Here is a 15,143-nt window from a genome sequence, read left to right as displayed (position 1 = left end):
GATTTCCGGAAGATTACATTTTGCCTCGATATGAGATCCTACCTTGACGGGAAGTCCAGAGTTGGGACTAGGATCTCCTACGAAACCCCAGGTTTGGGTGTATTCGGATTTCTGCAAGAACAAACCGCTCATCTCTAATTCTAACCCAAAGACACCAGTCGCATAGTATACTAGACTACTATAAACCAATATCTGATTGGTTACTTCATTGCTTGTTGACCCTTGAGACTAAAGAAGCTCCAATGCAGTTATTCCTTATGGAAAAAAAAAAAAAGGTAATCCCATGTCTGAAAATGTTTTGTTTAAAATATATTGCCAAATAAAATCAAAAAAAGTTTTCTACAATTTTAAATAAAAATATGGCCACTGTTATTTTTAATCCTATAGCGAATTAGAGCACAAAAGTGTCAATAGGTAATTTATGCTACAAAATCAACAAATATTACTGAACCAGCTTTTATTAACCAGATGGTGGAAATTACGACCTTTTATTAGAATACTATAAGCAGGCAGTACATTATTAGTAATTAACCAGACTCAACAAAGTATATAACCAGTATTTTTAAATTCTAGCTATAAGAAAAATAAAAAAGTAAAGTGGGGGGTTTGGTCACATGATTAATGTGCATAGATACAGCCATCAAACCTACAGTATACACAGCTCAATAGAAGTGTGTGTGTAATAGAAAATATATATATATATATACATATACACATATATATATACATATACACACACACACACACACGAACAAGTGGAGTCTCCCGTTTCAAAAATGCTTGGGACCAGAAGTATTTTAGATAGCTGATTTTTCTGTATTTTGGAATATTTGCATACCATAATGAGATATCTTGGAAATCGGACCCAAGTCTAAACACAGAATGCAATTATGTTCCATATACACAAATATTTATAAGAATTTTGTGCAGGGGTCTTTGCATCAAAGGCAGTTCACAGACCAAGGGACATTTAATGAAATGTATTACAGGTATAAGTTGCTGTAACCCATAGCAACAGGTATATGGTTGACAGAATCTGTATGGTTGCCATAGGCTAAAACACATCTTTTGCACAATTAATAAATGTCCTTCAAAATGTCTGCCTCTATTATATAAAATGTCACTGTAAACACAGTTTTCCTAATCAGGTAGCTAAAAATAGCGTAGACAATATGGGTTTTTGAATAGACAGCGATATCGCATACAAAGGGAAATGTTATGAATGGTATGTTGGCAGCAGGAAACAGTACTGAAATCTTCGGAATATTAGCAGGGAGGAAAAGCTGATATTGTTATTATACAAATGTCTGCTTGTATCACAGGCAATTCTTAGAACATCTGAATATGCTTGTAAAATAATACACATATATCGTAATAAACTTAAAAATCAAGGCCTTTGGCCCAGTTATCCTAACCAAGGATTTGATCACTCCTGTAGCATAGTTACAAATACATTACAAATTACCGTTTGTCAGTAACAGATTACTAGTATCATTGATCGTGATTCAGAACGGTTTGAAAATTGTTCATCTTCAAGTAACTTATGATCTTCTAGCAATAATCTCTGCCTGCAGTACACAATCACAAACCTCATGTATATGAGTGCTAGCCCATCAATATTAAGGAGAGTATTGTGTGCATTAAGGGTTTGGAAGCTTACTGTAAAGCACGGGAAATGTTATTGGACACCAACATTAGATGTGCTGGCTCATGCATGCATGCTGGATAGCAGAACAACTGAAGAGCCGCATTAGCAGGTCTATCCAGTCTTCGTGCCGGTTAATAAATAAATATGTGCAGTACAGTATGTAATAAAACCAAAGGAAACAGGTTTTGATTGGCTCCGACACCAGAGGCATCTGAGACACACTAGGTCAGTCATCAGTCTTTCTTGCTAATCGGCAAAAAGTCCAGTTATGTTCCACTGTGTTCTCATTGGCTCTCTCACTCATGTGGTGGACTCGAGTATTCCGGATTGTGAAGCCTTGTTTTGTGATGTATTCCATGAGGTGAACTCTAAGAGAGACTTCCTGGTGGTAATCACAGGGCCCAAAAGTGAAGGAAACTTGGCAATCCCTAGTGTCCATCATGTGTTTATTCCACTTGGTAAAATGGTTGGCGATTCCTTCTAGCAACGCATGGACCTTGGTTGTGATGGTGAGCTGGGTAATAATTACAGCAACCGGATTGGAATATTTGGATAATTTCCTTGTGCTAGACAGTTCCACAACTTCTTCGAAGGTGTCCGTAGGGTACAGAGGCTTGGGGTCATTCAGACATTGTATTAGAGGTTCAATCTGATAAAAATCTGCCTCTTTCCTAAGCAGGTCAAACTCCTTGAAATCTACAGGCACAGTTAGCTCTGATGTCCGTAGAAAGTTCAGCACGTACCGAAATAGGGATCCATCTCGGTCAATAAAGTAATTGCCCTGGGAGTCTCTGGCAGTGGGGAAATCACCCCTAAACATGGCACCCAACATGGAGTCTGGATAACGAGTAAGTGTGGAGAGAGATGTTGTGTACACATGACCCCCAACATTTAGCGTAACTGGATCAGCCGTCTAAAAGGGCAAGAAAGTGTCATTAAAGCAGAGCACATTTGGGAATATTTGAGCATTATTGTACTAAGAAAACACTATGGGTATATTTACTAAAGTGCGGGTTTTTAGAAGTGCAGATGTTGCCCATAGCAACCAATCAGATTCTATTTAACATTTATTTAGCACCTTCTAGAAGATAAAAGCTAGAATCTGATTGGTTGCTATGGGCAACATCTCCACTTTTAATAACCCGCACTTTAGTAAATATACCCTTATGGGGTAAATGTAGTAGCCTGCAGACTGCAGGTACCAGCAAGTCCTGTGCAAGACTACCTGATGATTAAAAGTAGCAGTCATTTAAAATCAACCTGGTTTTGCCTTTTAAATGACTACTAATTTAAAACATCGGGCATTCACGCACTTTTACCAAACTAGTTTTTAGAATACCCCCAATGTATTATAAAAACTAATTTAGTCAAAGTTCAGAAAATACAATAAAGCCAACGAACAACCGGTTACAATATTTTTAAAAGGCTATTGTGTCAATTTGTAATGTACATTTTAAAAATATTTCCTTTAAAGAGGAATTCACAAATAGTAAATGTATTCTGAAACTGAAAGTCAGTTTACACTGACTGGAAAATAATTGTTAAGACGTATAATGTCTCCATACTGTACAGCATGCTGGACTTTCCATGAAAAAAAAAAAAAAGAGCAATTTTATATACACCGTCAAATCTGATTCCCGGAGACCATCTGGAGGACACTGGCAACCATGGAATGTAGAGGGCGCTGTGAGGAGCTGGCACACCAAACTAAACTTTAGAAAAAAATGGATTTTCCCTCCAGCACACTGCAGCAATATCAACAAAAATACTTGAATCGTACATAAAAATAGAAATTCAGAGGTACTGGTTACATACATTTGCAAATATATGAATAAGTGCCGGGCCAACGTCAAGGCTCCTCTACACCAGCATCCCTTACCTTTATGGGGTTCACATCCGAGGCGCAGGGAACCCTAAAAGAATCCAGCCAAGGACCATCCCCAGGGCATCACACGAAAAAGGGAAAGAAGGTGATAGTGAAGTGTAAAGTATAGATGTGTAAAGATAAATCAATAAGTGTTAATATAATGAGAGAGTTAAAATTACATAAATAATAGACAAGCAAATAGAAATGTGATGAAAAAATATCTGTGTGAATTAAGTGGTGATGCCCCGAAAAAGGCCCAGCCAGAGTAACTCCGGGGGCCCCACGCCCAAACGCTCACCCCAAAATAATTGTTGCTACCTAATAGTAGCACCCACTCTGGGTCATATAGTCAGGTGCATAAATATTGGGACATTGACACAATTTTCATATTTTGGCCTCTATTCACCAACACAATGGCTTTGAAATGAAACAAACAAGATGTGCTTTAACTTCAGACTTTCAGATTTAATTTGAGGGTAATTACATCCAAATCAGGTGAATGGTGTAGGAATTACAACGGTTTCTATATGTGCCTCCCACTTTTTAAGGGGCCAAAAGTAATGGGACAAACTAAACAATCCTAAGTCTAACTTTCACTTTTTAATACTTTGTTGCAAATCCTTTGCAGGCAACTACAGCCTGAAGTCTGGGTTTCATCCATGGTGATGCTCTGCCAGGCCTCTACTGCAAATGTCTTCAGTTCCTGCTTGTTCTTGGGGCATTTTCCCTTCAGTTTTGTCTTCATCAAGTGAAATGCATGCTCAATCGGATTCAGGTCAGGGGATTGACTTGGCCATTGCATAACATTCCACTTTTTAGCCTTAAAAAACTCTTTGGTTGCTTTTGCAGTATGCTTCAAGTCATTGTCCATCTGCACTGTGAAGCGCCGTCCAATGAGTTCTGAAGCATTTGACTGAATATGAGCATAAAATATTGCCCGAAACACTTCAGAATTCATTCTGCTGCTTTTGTCAGCAGTCACATCATCAATAAATACAAGGGAACCAGTTCCATTGGCAGCCACACATGCCCACGCCATGACACTACCACCACCACCATGCTTCACTGATGAGGTGGTATGTTTTGGATCATGAGCAGTTCCTTTCCTTCTCCATACTCTTCTCTTCCCATCACTCTGGTACAAGTTGATCTTTGTCTCATCTGTCCATAGGATGTTGTTCCATAACTGTAATGGCTTTTTTAGATGTTGTTTGACAAAATCTAATCTGGTCTTCCTGTTTTTGAGGCTCACCAATGGTTTACATCTTGTGGTGAACCCTTTATATTCACTCTTGTGAAGTCTTCTCTTGATTGTTGACTTTGAAACATATACACCTACCTCCTGGAGAGTGTTCTTGATTTGGCCAACTGTTGTGAAGGGGTTTTTCTTCACCAGGGAAATTATTCTTCTGTCATCCACAGTTGGTCTTCTGGGTCTTTTGGTGTTGCCGAGCTCTCCGATGCGTTCTTTCTTTTTCAGAATGTTCCTAACAGTTGATTTGGCCACAGCTAATGTTTTTGCTATCTCTCTGATGGGTTTGTTTTGATTTTTCAGACTAATGATGGCTTGCTTCACTGATAGTGACAGCTCTTTTGATCTCATATTGAGAGTCGACAGCAACTGATTCCAAATGCAAATGTCACACCTAGAATCAATTCCAGACCTTTTACCTGCTTAATTGATAATGAAATAACGAGGGAATAGCCCACACCTGTCCATGAAATAGCTTTTGAGTTGATAGTCCCATTACTTTTGGCCCCTTAAAAAGTGGGAGGCACATATAGAAACCATTGTAATTCCTACACTGTTCACCTGATTTGGATGTAATTACCCTCAAATTAAATCTGAAAGTCTGCAGTTAAAGCACATCTTGTCTGTTTCATTTCAAAGCCATTGTGGTGGTGAATAGAGGCCAAAATATGAAAATTCTGTCAATGTCCCAATATTTATGCACCTGACTGTAATTACAAATTAATGTACTGCATAATATCAGCACATGTATAAGCCCATAAAAGGTAAGGGACGCCGGTATACAGGAGCCTTGACGTTGGCCCGGAGCTTATTCATATATTTGCAAATGTATGTAACCAATACCTCTGAATTTCTATTATGTAGGATTCAAGTATTTTTGTTGATATTGGTGCAGTGTGCTGAAGGGAAAATCCCTTTTTCCTGTAGTTCAGTGTAAACCCCACCCTTTACAAGCACCTGTGCAATGTCATTAAGCTGATGTGAGCGACCACCATACTTTTTGTTACCAAACTAAATTTGTCTGTAGCTAGAACCTCCCTCTTATATCCCATAAGCCCCTAGAGGATATATTACAATCAGTTTAAATTTAACAAACCCATAGGAGAGCAGAACACAAACACTCAAACCAGAGCCAACCTCAAACTCGTAAGTGCAGTATCCTCCAGATCAGTGGTGTCAAGTTCCTGGCCAACCAGCTGCTGTGGGACTACATATCCCAGCATGCCCTGCCACAGTTTTAGATTAGACAATAGATAGAAACAGCACTCTAAATGATGACTGTATACATAAATCACAGTAAGTGTAAAATGTCATCTAAAAAAAAATTCATAAGCATATGACAACAATATAAAAGCACATAATATACGTGTATAGATTAATTCTATTAGCACAATAATACGAGATAAATATCAAAATAAAAGATCACATAATACACATATAAATGATCAGTCCCAAGCAGTGTGGTTAATTGATGAGCATATATCCAAGGGTAAATCCATTGCCAGAACAATCTTTTGGTGTTTATAAAAGGATTTAGCAAGTATAGATATTTACCAGTTCCGGTGTCCAAATGATATTGTGGGGTCCCTTTAGTAATGGTCCCCTATGGCACAGGTCCGGTCTGCTGGTAGTGAGACAGCTGTACAAAACACCAGTTTAGATGAGACAAGGATAAGCTCCTGCTTGGTTTTCAGTAGTGGGACTGGTTGATTCACCCTCCACTACTGAAAACCAAGCAGGAGCTTATCCTTGTCTCATCTAAACAGACAAGACAGATTTACCCTTGGATATATGCTCCTCAATTACCCACACTGCTTGAGACTGATCAACAAATTGAACTTCTATCATTTTTTAACAGAGGGCCATGTAGCCACCTTGCACAACTGTTGTTGTGTTGCCCACCAATTTGGTAGAATGCACAACAATACGAGGAAAAATAATTTGCGCATATGCAAATTATTTTGCAGCTTATTCATTTTAATGTTAAATGATCTAATATTTGCAGCTGCTCTCTCTGCTGACTTAAAATACTTATTATCATATGGTTAGTAATATAAACAAATAAATGTAAAAAAAAAATAATAATTTTGTCTCCCTAATACGAATTGTGTATGATAAAACTTGGTATATAAAATGATGATTCACTAAGAAATCATTCAGGAAATATGCTCCTTGCAGACATGAGACATGGGTGAATGGGTAGCCACGTACAGCCATGGATCTTCCCAACGAGAAGAGACGCTGGCATTGTAACTAGGTGCAGTAGAAGACCCGTGACTTGTAGTGACCGCACCTGCTGTAGTTATGCCCTTGGTTTCTGGTACATATGCACTTTAATGGGATATTTAGATAACTTATACCAGTACTAAACATGTACTTTATTACACTAGAACAGGGGTTCTCAACCTTATTTTTGCTAGTACCAAATAGTGACTATGGGAATATGCCAAGTACCACTTTGCAGGGTATGAATTTCTAAACAGGTATACATTTGTGGCAATCATTCCACACAGCACATTGCCCTCTCCATAGCGTTAACTGCCCCTCGTCCTCACCCAACACAGACCAGAAGTCTATCCCATGAAACCCAGCCTCTACCTCCCTGGCTAGCCCTTACAGCTAATGGAAAGGGAAACTGACAACAATTACACACTTTCCTTGGTTCCTGGAGATCAGATTCTGCTGTCTCTCCAGCCTGAAACTCCATCTCTCTAAAGCCTCGTGTCTTCCTTGTTTCTCTCCAGCCTCAAGCTCCCATGTCTCTCTTCAGCCTCATGCCATCTCTCCTCAGCCTCATGCCCCTATTGTGCCTCTCTAGCCTCTCCAGTTTCATGATGACTCCCGTTTCTCTATTCCCGTGACCATCCTGTGTCTTCAGCATTATGACTCCTGCCCCAACGACTCTTCGGACAGCCCCAACCCCCCTAGTTCACTCCATCCCCCCTTACCTGCTGTCTGACATTTTTCTAGTTGCACTGGGGCCTATGCTTGGAGCACGTGTTCTGTGCGGGTGTTGCCATAGTTGAAATGTTGGCCACCCATGGTGTAGGTGGTACCACCTAGCTCCCAACGGAACGAGTGACATTCTGCTGCTACTATTAAAAGTCCAGCCATACAAAGACAGGTACAGTAATGGGGAATAGGTGGCGTACCGGGGGAGAGGGAGAGGGAGAAAAAAACCTGACAACTGCTACAGGAGCCCATGAGGATCACATTTTGTGCTCATGAACCTACATTTTGGGAATGGAGGTATATTTATTTACTTTTGTAAGCCACCACTCCTTGGAAGGATTCAGGTTGAAATGAAAGCGGCACCAACATTAAGTGTAAAGCATGCTGATCGTTACACAATGTAAATACTGCTTCAAATGTTCAGCAAATTATGAAATACATTTTTTTTAGATTTTAACATCTTAAGAAAATGACATACTCCACATACCATGTATCCCCAGTCTCCATTATCCATTTGATCAAATGGTTGATGCTTGGAATGAACCCGACGTTTGAACACGGAGGAATGCATACACTGACCACTTACACCAGTATCTGTAAGAGAACATCAGAAAGTATTCTCTAGGGATTCCCAAAACATAAACATAGTACAAAATCCAAACAAGATATAGGGCCAAATATAATAGGGTGAGAGTTTAGAAAATGTGAGTTATCTTCAAAATGGGAAAACATCTGGATGTGAATTTACATCGTGAGTTTTTGGAGTCTAAAAACATGCAAGTTTGCCTGTACTCTGACTCTATTACATTACCTGAGTTTAAAAAGTGTGAGAGGTTACTGCTAATCACTCACATTTTCTAACCTCTCACCCTATTACATTTGGATCTTAATGTTTATTTCACGTTGACAGCAATTATAGATGCTGCAGTGCAACATTGTTACCATAATGAACTTTCTAATATATTCTCTCACAGCAACAGTGTTCTTTGTACTGAAAAACCTGTGCCAAGGTGCTTCACCACACATACAGGTAGCCAACTAGAAAACGGAATAACCTGTATAAATGAGGGACACCAAGCATGTTTAAATTAATATGCTCCACACAATTCTGGTTCATGTGTTAATTAAGAAAACATCATCACATTAATTATCTATAAAAATGGATTATTAGAAGCTTCAACCACCAAGATAGCTCAACTTGATTCATCTACAGCCATGGCCAAAAGTTTTGAGAATGACACAAGTATTGGTTTTCACAAAGTCTGCTGCTTCAGTTTTTATGATGGCAATTTGAATATCATGAAGAGTGATCGGATGAACTGCAATTCATTGCTAAATCCCTCTTTACCATGACAATAAACTTAATCCTAAAAACAACATTTCCACTGCATTTCAGCCCTGCCTCAAAAGGAACAGCTGATATTATGTCAGTGATTCTCTCGTTAACAGAGGTGAGCGTGTTGACGAGGACAAGGCTGAAGATCACTGCCATGCGGATTGAGTTAGAACAACAGACTGGAAGCTTTAAAAGGAGGGTGGAGCTTGAAATCATTGTTCTTCCTTTTAACCATGGTTACCTGCAAGGAAACACGTGCAGTCATCATTGCTTTGCACAAAAATGGCATCACAGGCAAGGATATTGCTGCTAGTAAGATTGCACCTAAATCAACCATTTATCGGATCATCAAGAACTTCAAGGAGAGAGGTTCAATACTTGTGAAGAAGGCTTCAGGGCACCCAAGAACGTCCAGCAAGCATCAGGACCGTCTCCTAAAGATTATTCAGATTTGGGATTAGGGCACCACCAGTGCAGAGCTTGCTCAGGAATAGCAGCAGGCAGGTGTGAGTGCATTTTCACGCACAGTGAGGCGAAGACTTTTGGAGAATGGCCTGGTGTCAAGAAGGGCAGCAAAGAAGCCACTTCGCTCCAGGAAAAACATCAGGGACAGACGATTATTCTGCAAAAGGTACAGGGATTGGACTGAGGTGAAGTTATTTTCTCTGATGAATCCCTTTTCAGATTGTTTGGGGTATCTAGAAAAATGCTTGTCCGGAGAAGGAAAGGTGAGCGCTACCATTAGTCCTGTTTCATGCCAACAGTAAAGCATCCTGAGACCATTCATGTGTGGGGTTACTTCTCAGCCAAGGGAGTGGACTGACTCACAATTTTGCCTAAGAACACAGCCATGAATAAAGAATGGTACCAAAACATCCTCCAAGAGCAACTTCTCCCAACCATCCAAGAACAGTTTGGTGACGAACAATGCTTTTTCCAGCATGATGGAGCACCTTGCCATAAGGCAAAAGTGATAACTAAGTGGCTCGGGGAACAAAACATCAAAATTTTGGGTCCATGGCCAGGAAACTCACCAGACCTTAATCCCATTGAGAACTTTTGGTCAATCCTCAAGAGGCGGGTGGACTAACAAAAACCCACAAATTCTGACAAACTCCAAGCATTAATTAGGCAGGAATGGGCGGCCATCAGTCAGTATGTGGGCCAGAAGTTGATTGGCAGCATACCAGGGTGAATTGCAGAGGTCTTCCAAAAGAAGGGTCAACACTGCAAATATTGACTCTTTGCATAAACTTAATGTAATTGTCAATAAAAGCCTTTGACACTTATGAAATGCTTGTAATTTTACTTCAGTATACCAAAGTAACATCTGACAAACAGGTCTAAAAACACTGAAGCAGCAAACTTTGTGAAAACCAATACTTGTGTCATTCTCAAAACTTTTGGCCATGGCTGTACGTGTACGAAAAAGCTGGCCAGTTGCATCCGTTAACAGAGATCCATGCGTCTCAGAATCAACCCTTAATTTCTAGAACTTAAGTCTGGACTGTGCTGGTATTCTGATGTATTGCAGACTGTAAAAATGCTAAGTTCTAACCAAAGGTTTTGTGTGTTGCCCCAATCAGCCACCTGTTTCCAAGCACATAAGAACAAATGCCACGCATGTTATCAAATGTACAATTTCTTTCAGACTTCAAACTGAAGATTTTGTGGATTACAAACCGGTCTAAAAATATCTCAGTAACGTCACAGGAGAAATCAGGCAAGCAAGCAAACAGGTCAGCAAGAAGCCACAGAGAACAACATCACTATGGACAACTATAAGGGGCAGCAGGACTATCTTCAGTGTGTTTTGAAGACTCTGTGAATGTATTGTAATGTAAATTTAGAATTGACAGACTAGACCTACCAAATGAAGACAGCACACCGCGCAAACAGAAGTAATACTGTCTATTTTCCACATATACTGATCAGCATAAAGACAGGTTCTGATATTTACTCTTATACATATAGTGCAAGATAAGTGATCATGTATGGGACCCAACAAGCAGAATAAAGTCTTCAATGCCTGCTGTGTGGACATGCAGAATAATATGGAAATCTCATTCTGGTTTTATAAGGAATGTGAACTGATAAAGTGTCTTTTTTAAAGCAACTAAATAAACAAGTAAATTAAAGATATCCTGTATTAGTGTGTGCCTTTAGCCATTATAAAAATGAGAGATATCTAAAGCTATATTGTAGAAGGCTATATTAGACTCGTGGTAATTATATTTTTTCCTTTTTTAGTTGCTGCCATTAATGATTGTTTAGTCTCCAGGTAAGTAAACCTAACCTAACCCCTTAACCCTCCCCGCAGCCTAAACCTAACCTCCCCAATAGTGCTTAAACCTACCCCTCCCTGGAGGCTAAACCTAACTAACCCTCCCCCTAGTGCCTAACCCTAACCCCCCCTTCTCCAGTACTTACCTTCGAGATGCCGGCGTAGGCTATATTATGCCGTAACCCAGCGAATTATGAACGCAACCCCATGAAAACATTGCAAGACTACACAATAGGAGCCCCCTGTTGACTGATTCTGAGTCGGATGCAATGTTGAACATACCCAAATTATATATATATATATATATATATATATATATATATATATATATATACACATACATACACACACACACACACACACACAGAATAGTGTCAGCGGCAGTGACACTGTAATGTAGCATTTCGCATGCAGTTATAACCACAGTCACAAACAAAATATAGGCATGCCGCATATTTGAATTAGCAGAAGCTGCTTGTGCGTCCTAATCGCGTGTTGGATACGAGAATCCAACGCTCAGGAGCCCAGCGATCAGAATCCCAACACCGGCATCCCGACTGGGTCAGAGTCCCGACAGAAGGAGATATGTATACTACTCTTACCCTACCTCCCCACAGCCTAACCCTTCCCCCAGTGCCTAATCCTAAGCCTCCCCCTAGTGCCTGTGCCTAATCCTCTCCCTAACCCCACTACTTACCATCAGGATTCTGGCGCCAGGATTCGGGCTGGTGTTGGGATTCTGGCGCCGGCATTCTGAGTGCCAGCATCCCAACAGCTGGTATGATAACTACATCCCCTATTCTATTTGTAAATAGAATGGATTTTAAAAGGAAAAGTAACACAAAAAGATAATCAGCGGTACCAGGTTGCGGCACGTCATGGCGTATCTAAAAAGCAAGGAGGCTCGATGTATGTGTACACATCTGTATTCTATTCAGCAACCGGCAACAAAAGGCCTGGTGACTGGACCAAGAGATTGCCAGGGGGACAAAGATGTGGTCAATACTACAAAACAATTGTGAAAGCTGGAGAAAGAAAGTGCAGCCACAAGTAGTTGGAGTGTAACTCTTGCAATGCATCAAATAGATCTTTGTCCAGATTAAGAAAACTGAAAGGATAAGACCTATCCAGCCCCAGGTTAAGAGACCAGATTGGAGTCTCCACATACTGGTGCACTTCTTATAGTCATGAGTCACCTGCATTAAGTGTGAGAAGAAGTGAAGTACTCAGTAGTGATGGGAAATGTAGTTCATTTTGGTGATCAGTTCATTATGATCTATTTCACTGAAAAGAATAGTTCAAATGATCAGTTCATGTAGTTCATTTAGGTCATTACATCACTGGCTCTGATACACTGCTGAAAGAAATGATTGGAAACCTAGAACTAGTCTATTACACAAACAGTAGGGATTTCAACTACTAGCTCATTAGGTGAGTTATAGTCTTGTTCAAATGGTCAGCTATGTTTAATATGTCTGATCTTTTAATATTTTAAAAAAGCAATATATAACAAACTACTAGTAGTAGTGACATGTTTAGCTCTGCAATGTTAATTTAATTGTTGTTATAATTTTTATTTCCATAATATACAAGCGAGAGAGACCCAAATTCAGAGTATTGTAACGTGTCACTTTTTTTTTCTTTTAAATTACAGTAATTACAAGGAAAAAAAACTTTGCCTCATTTTTTAATTGCACCTATTAATGTCACTTAATGCACACCAGAGCTACTGTAGATTAACAATAGGGCGGGTGGGATTACAGCCTCCACATAAAAATAGGGGGATGGTCTCAATATGGGCAAGTTCGCTACTTGTCCTCTTTAGAATGTTTTATACATCACACCTATAAAATTGAGATCAGTACAGTAAAGATAGGAGGAAGATGTATCAAACCTTAGAGAGAGAGAGATAAAGTAAAGAAGTTATGCAAAGCATAGTCTATAAAATGACAGAAGCTGATAGGTTCCATTTTATCTCTCTTGAAGGTTTGATACATCTCCCCCTATGTCTTGTATAGTAAACAGAAGTACAGTATATAGCATGCAGCACTCCGCACTGTGTCTTAAGCTGATTAGGAGTGTATCTTGTGAATTAATATACTAAGAGAATGAATCCTGACAATATACATCAGATCCATACAATGCACATGTCTGATCGCAGCAGTGCCACCTGTGGTCGTTTAGCAGTATTGACTCATAACTGTATGTGAGAGAACTAATGGGGAATGAATCATGTGACTTTTGAACTACTCAATGAGTCATCACGACAATATATTTCAATCAGCTCCATGAGTCACTGACCTATTCGAACTAGTGAACTAGAATGCCTGAATCTAGTTCAATGAGCTGCACAGTCACACACATAGTCTGAGCCTAGCAGTGCCACCTGTGGTCGTTTAGCAGTACTGACTCATGCCTAATGGAGCTGCTGTGCTCTCTCTGTCACTGTGTCTAACTCCTCCCACTTGTTTTAGATCCTGATGAACTGATCTTTGCCAGAGCTATGAACTGAGTGAACTAGTTCATTTTCATTCATGTTGAACTGATCATTTGTGAACTACCCATCACTAGTACTCAGCTGCATTAAAATTGAACAATCATGATGTCTGAGTCACATAACAAACCTTGAAGCAGTTGATATCCACCCGCAGGGTCCTTAATTCACCACGCAGTGTGAAAGTGTAAATGTTTTCTGAAAATTACCAGCGGTTTCCTCCTCTTCTGTCACACTGGTACAATAGACCTGGGAAAAAAAGGAGCTTAAGTCAAAATGAGCAGAGCACAGCTAAAACCTAGCCTACTAGAGGCACACTATGTTGGCAAGACAATCTATAAAAGCAAAAGGATTAAGGCATTATGCTAAATAATTTTAAGACACAAATGCCCATATAAGCCAATAGTGAGGGAGTGTTTACTTCACCACTGAGGGAAAACTGCATTAAGGAAGACCCATACTCAAGGGTAGTTAGTGAGGCAGGAAAGGACACTGGAGGAAATGGTGGACTAATACCCCTTTCAGACATAGCGAGATTCCCGGGTGTTTGCCGGGGCTCGGCCAAACTACCCGCGTCTCGCTTATGTATGAGAGGCACCAACCCGGGAACACGTTCCTGGGTCGGTGCCCCTGCTATCGACCAGGTGCGTCCTCCTACAATAGTTAATAAAATCTGTCAGCGCTGGATCTGGGGAGAGAATCAGTGGTTTCACTGCTCTTATAACAAGGGGTGAAGACCAAGTACCTGATGGATTGGAAAGAGGAGTCCGGCCCATGCTGCAGTGTGTAGAAGCAGCCAGTGCACTCTAGCTACAGAGACGCTGCCCATGGTTGTGAGGTCTGGTGGCTGGAGAAGGGGTGTGTGATTGCATGAGTGTGACATATGTATATGTGTATGACATGTATGTGTGTGTGTGTGAGCATGACATGAGAGCAGCCTGGCAGCCCTGGTTGTTAGTATGCCAGGGCAGACCCGGCTTATGTCTGTATGGGGTCGACTCAGGAATTTCCCGGATCTCAGGTGTAGTGTAAAAAGAGGTCTTGAGTAAAAACCCGGGTTTTTACCAAGGTGAAAAACCAGGGTCTGAGCAATTCCCGGGTTGTATGTGTGAAGGTGGTATAAGAAATAAAGGGATCACCACTGGCACCTACTGGTCAGGGCAGAGAGTGACATTACTATACAAGATTTATCAAGTCACTGACAATGGTTCGAAGACCACAACAGTGATGGCATGCAAGCTGGCATTATCCATGGCAATCATATCTATCTAAGGACAGCACCAACTATACGGTATTAGGAATGTCATTAG

General features: G+C 40.3%; 1 protein-coding gene across 2 annotated transcripts in view; it reads right to left on the bottom strand.

Moving 5' to 3' along the window:
• Positions 1-459: 459 nt before the first annotated feature.
• KCTD6 (potassium channel tetramerization domain containing 6) overlaps positions 460-15,143 on the bottom strand; it is a 28,772-nt gene continuing 14,088 nt past the window's right edge. For both annotated transcript variants that reach the window (XM_088472699.1, XM_088472698.1), the window contains exons 2-4: positions 13,964-14,082; positions 8,207-8,313; positions 460-2,561 (exon numbers count right to left, since the gene is read on the bottom strand). In XM_088472699.1, the coding sequence (XP_088328825.1) occupies positions 1,875-2,561; positions 8,207-8,290 (771 nt within the window). In that variant the 5' untranslated portion in view covers positions 8,291-8,313; positions 13,964-14,082 and the 3' untranslated portion in view covers positions 460-1,874. The remainder of the gene's footprint in view (positions 2,562-8,206; positions 8,314-13,963; positions 14,083-15,143) is intronic.

This window comes from Taudactylus pleione, unplaced genomic scaffold, assembly GCF_031769625.1.
Source record: "Taudactylus pleione unplaced genomic scaffold, aTauple2 ptg000128l, whole genome shotgun sequence".
NCBI classification, from domain to species: domain Eukaryota; kingdom Metazoa; phylum Chordata; class Amphibia; order Anura; family Myobatrachidae; genus Taudactylus; species Taudactylus pleione.
The sequence above is the reverse complement of the archived record's forward strand: the minus strand, read 5'-3'. Positions and strand labels throughout refer to the sequence as shown.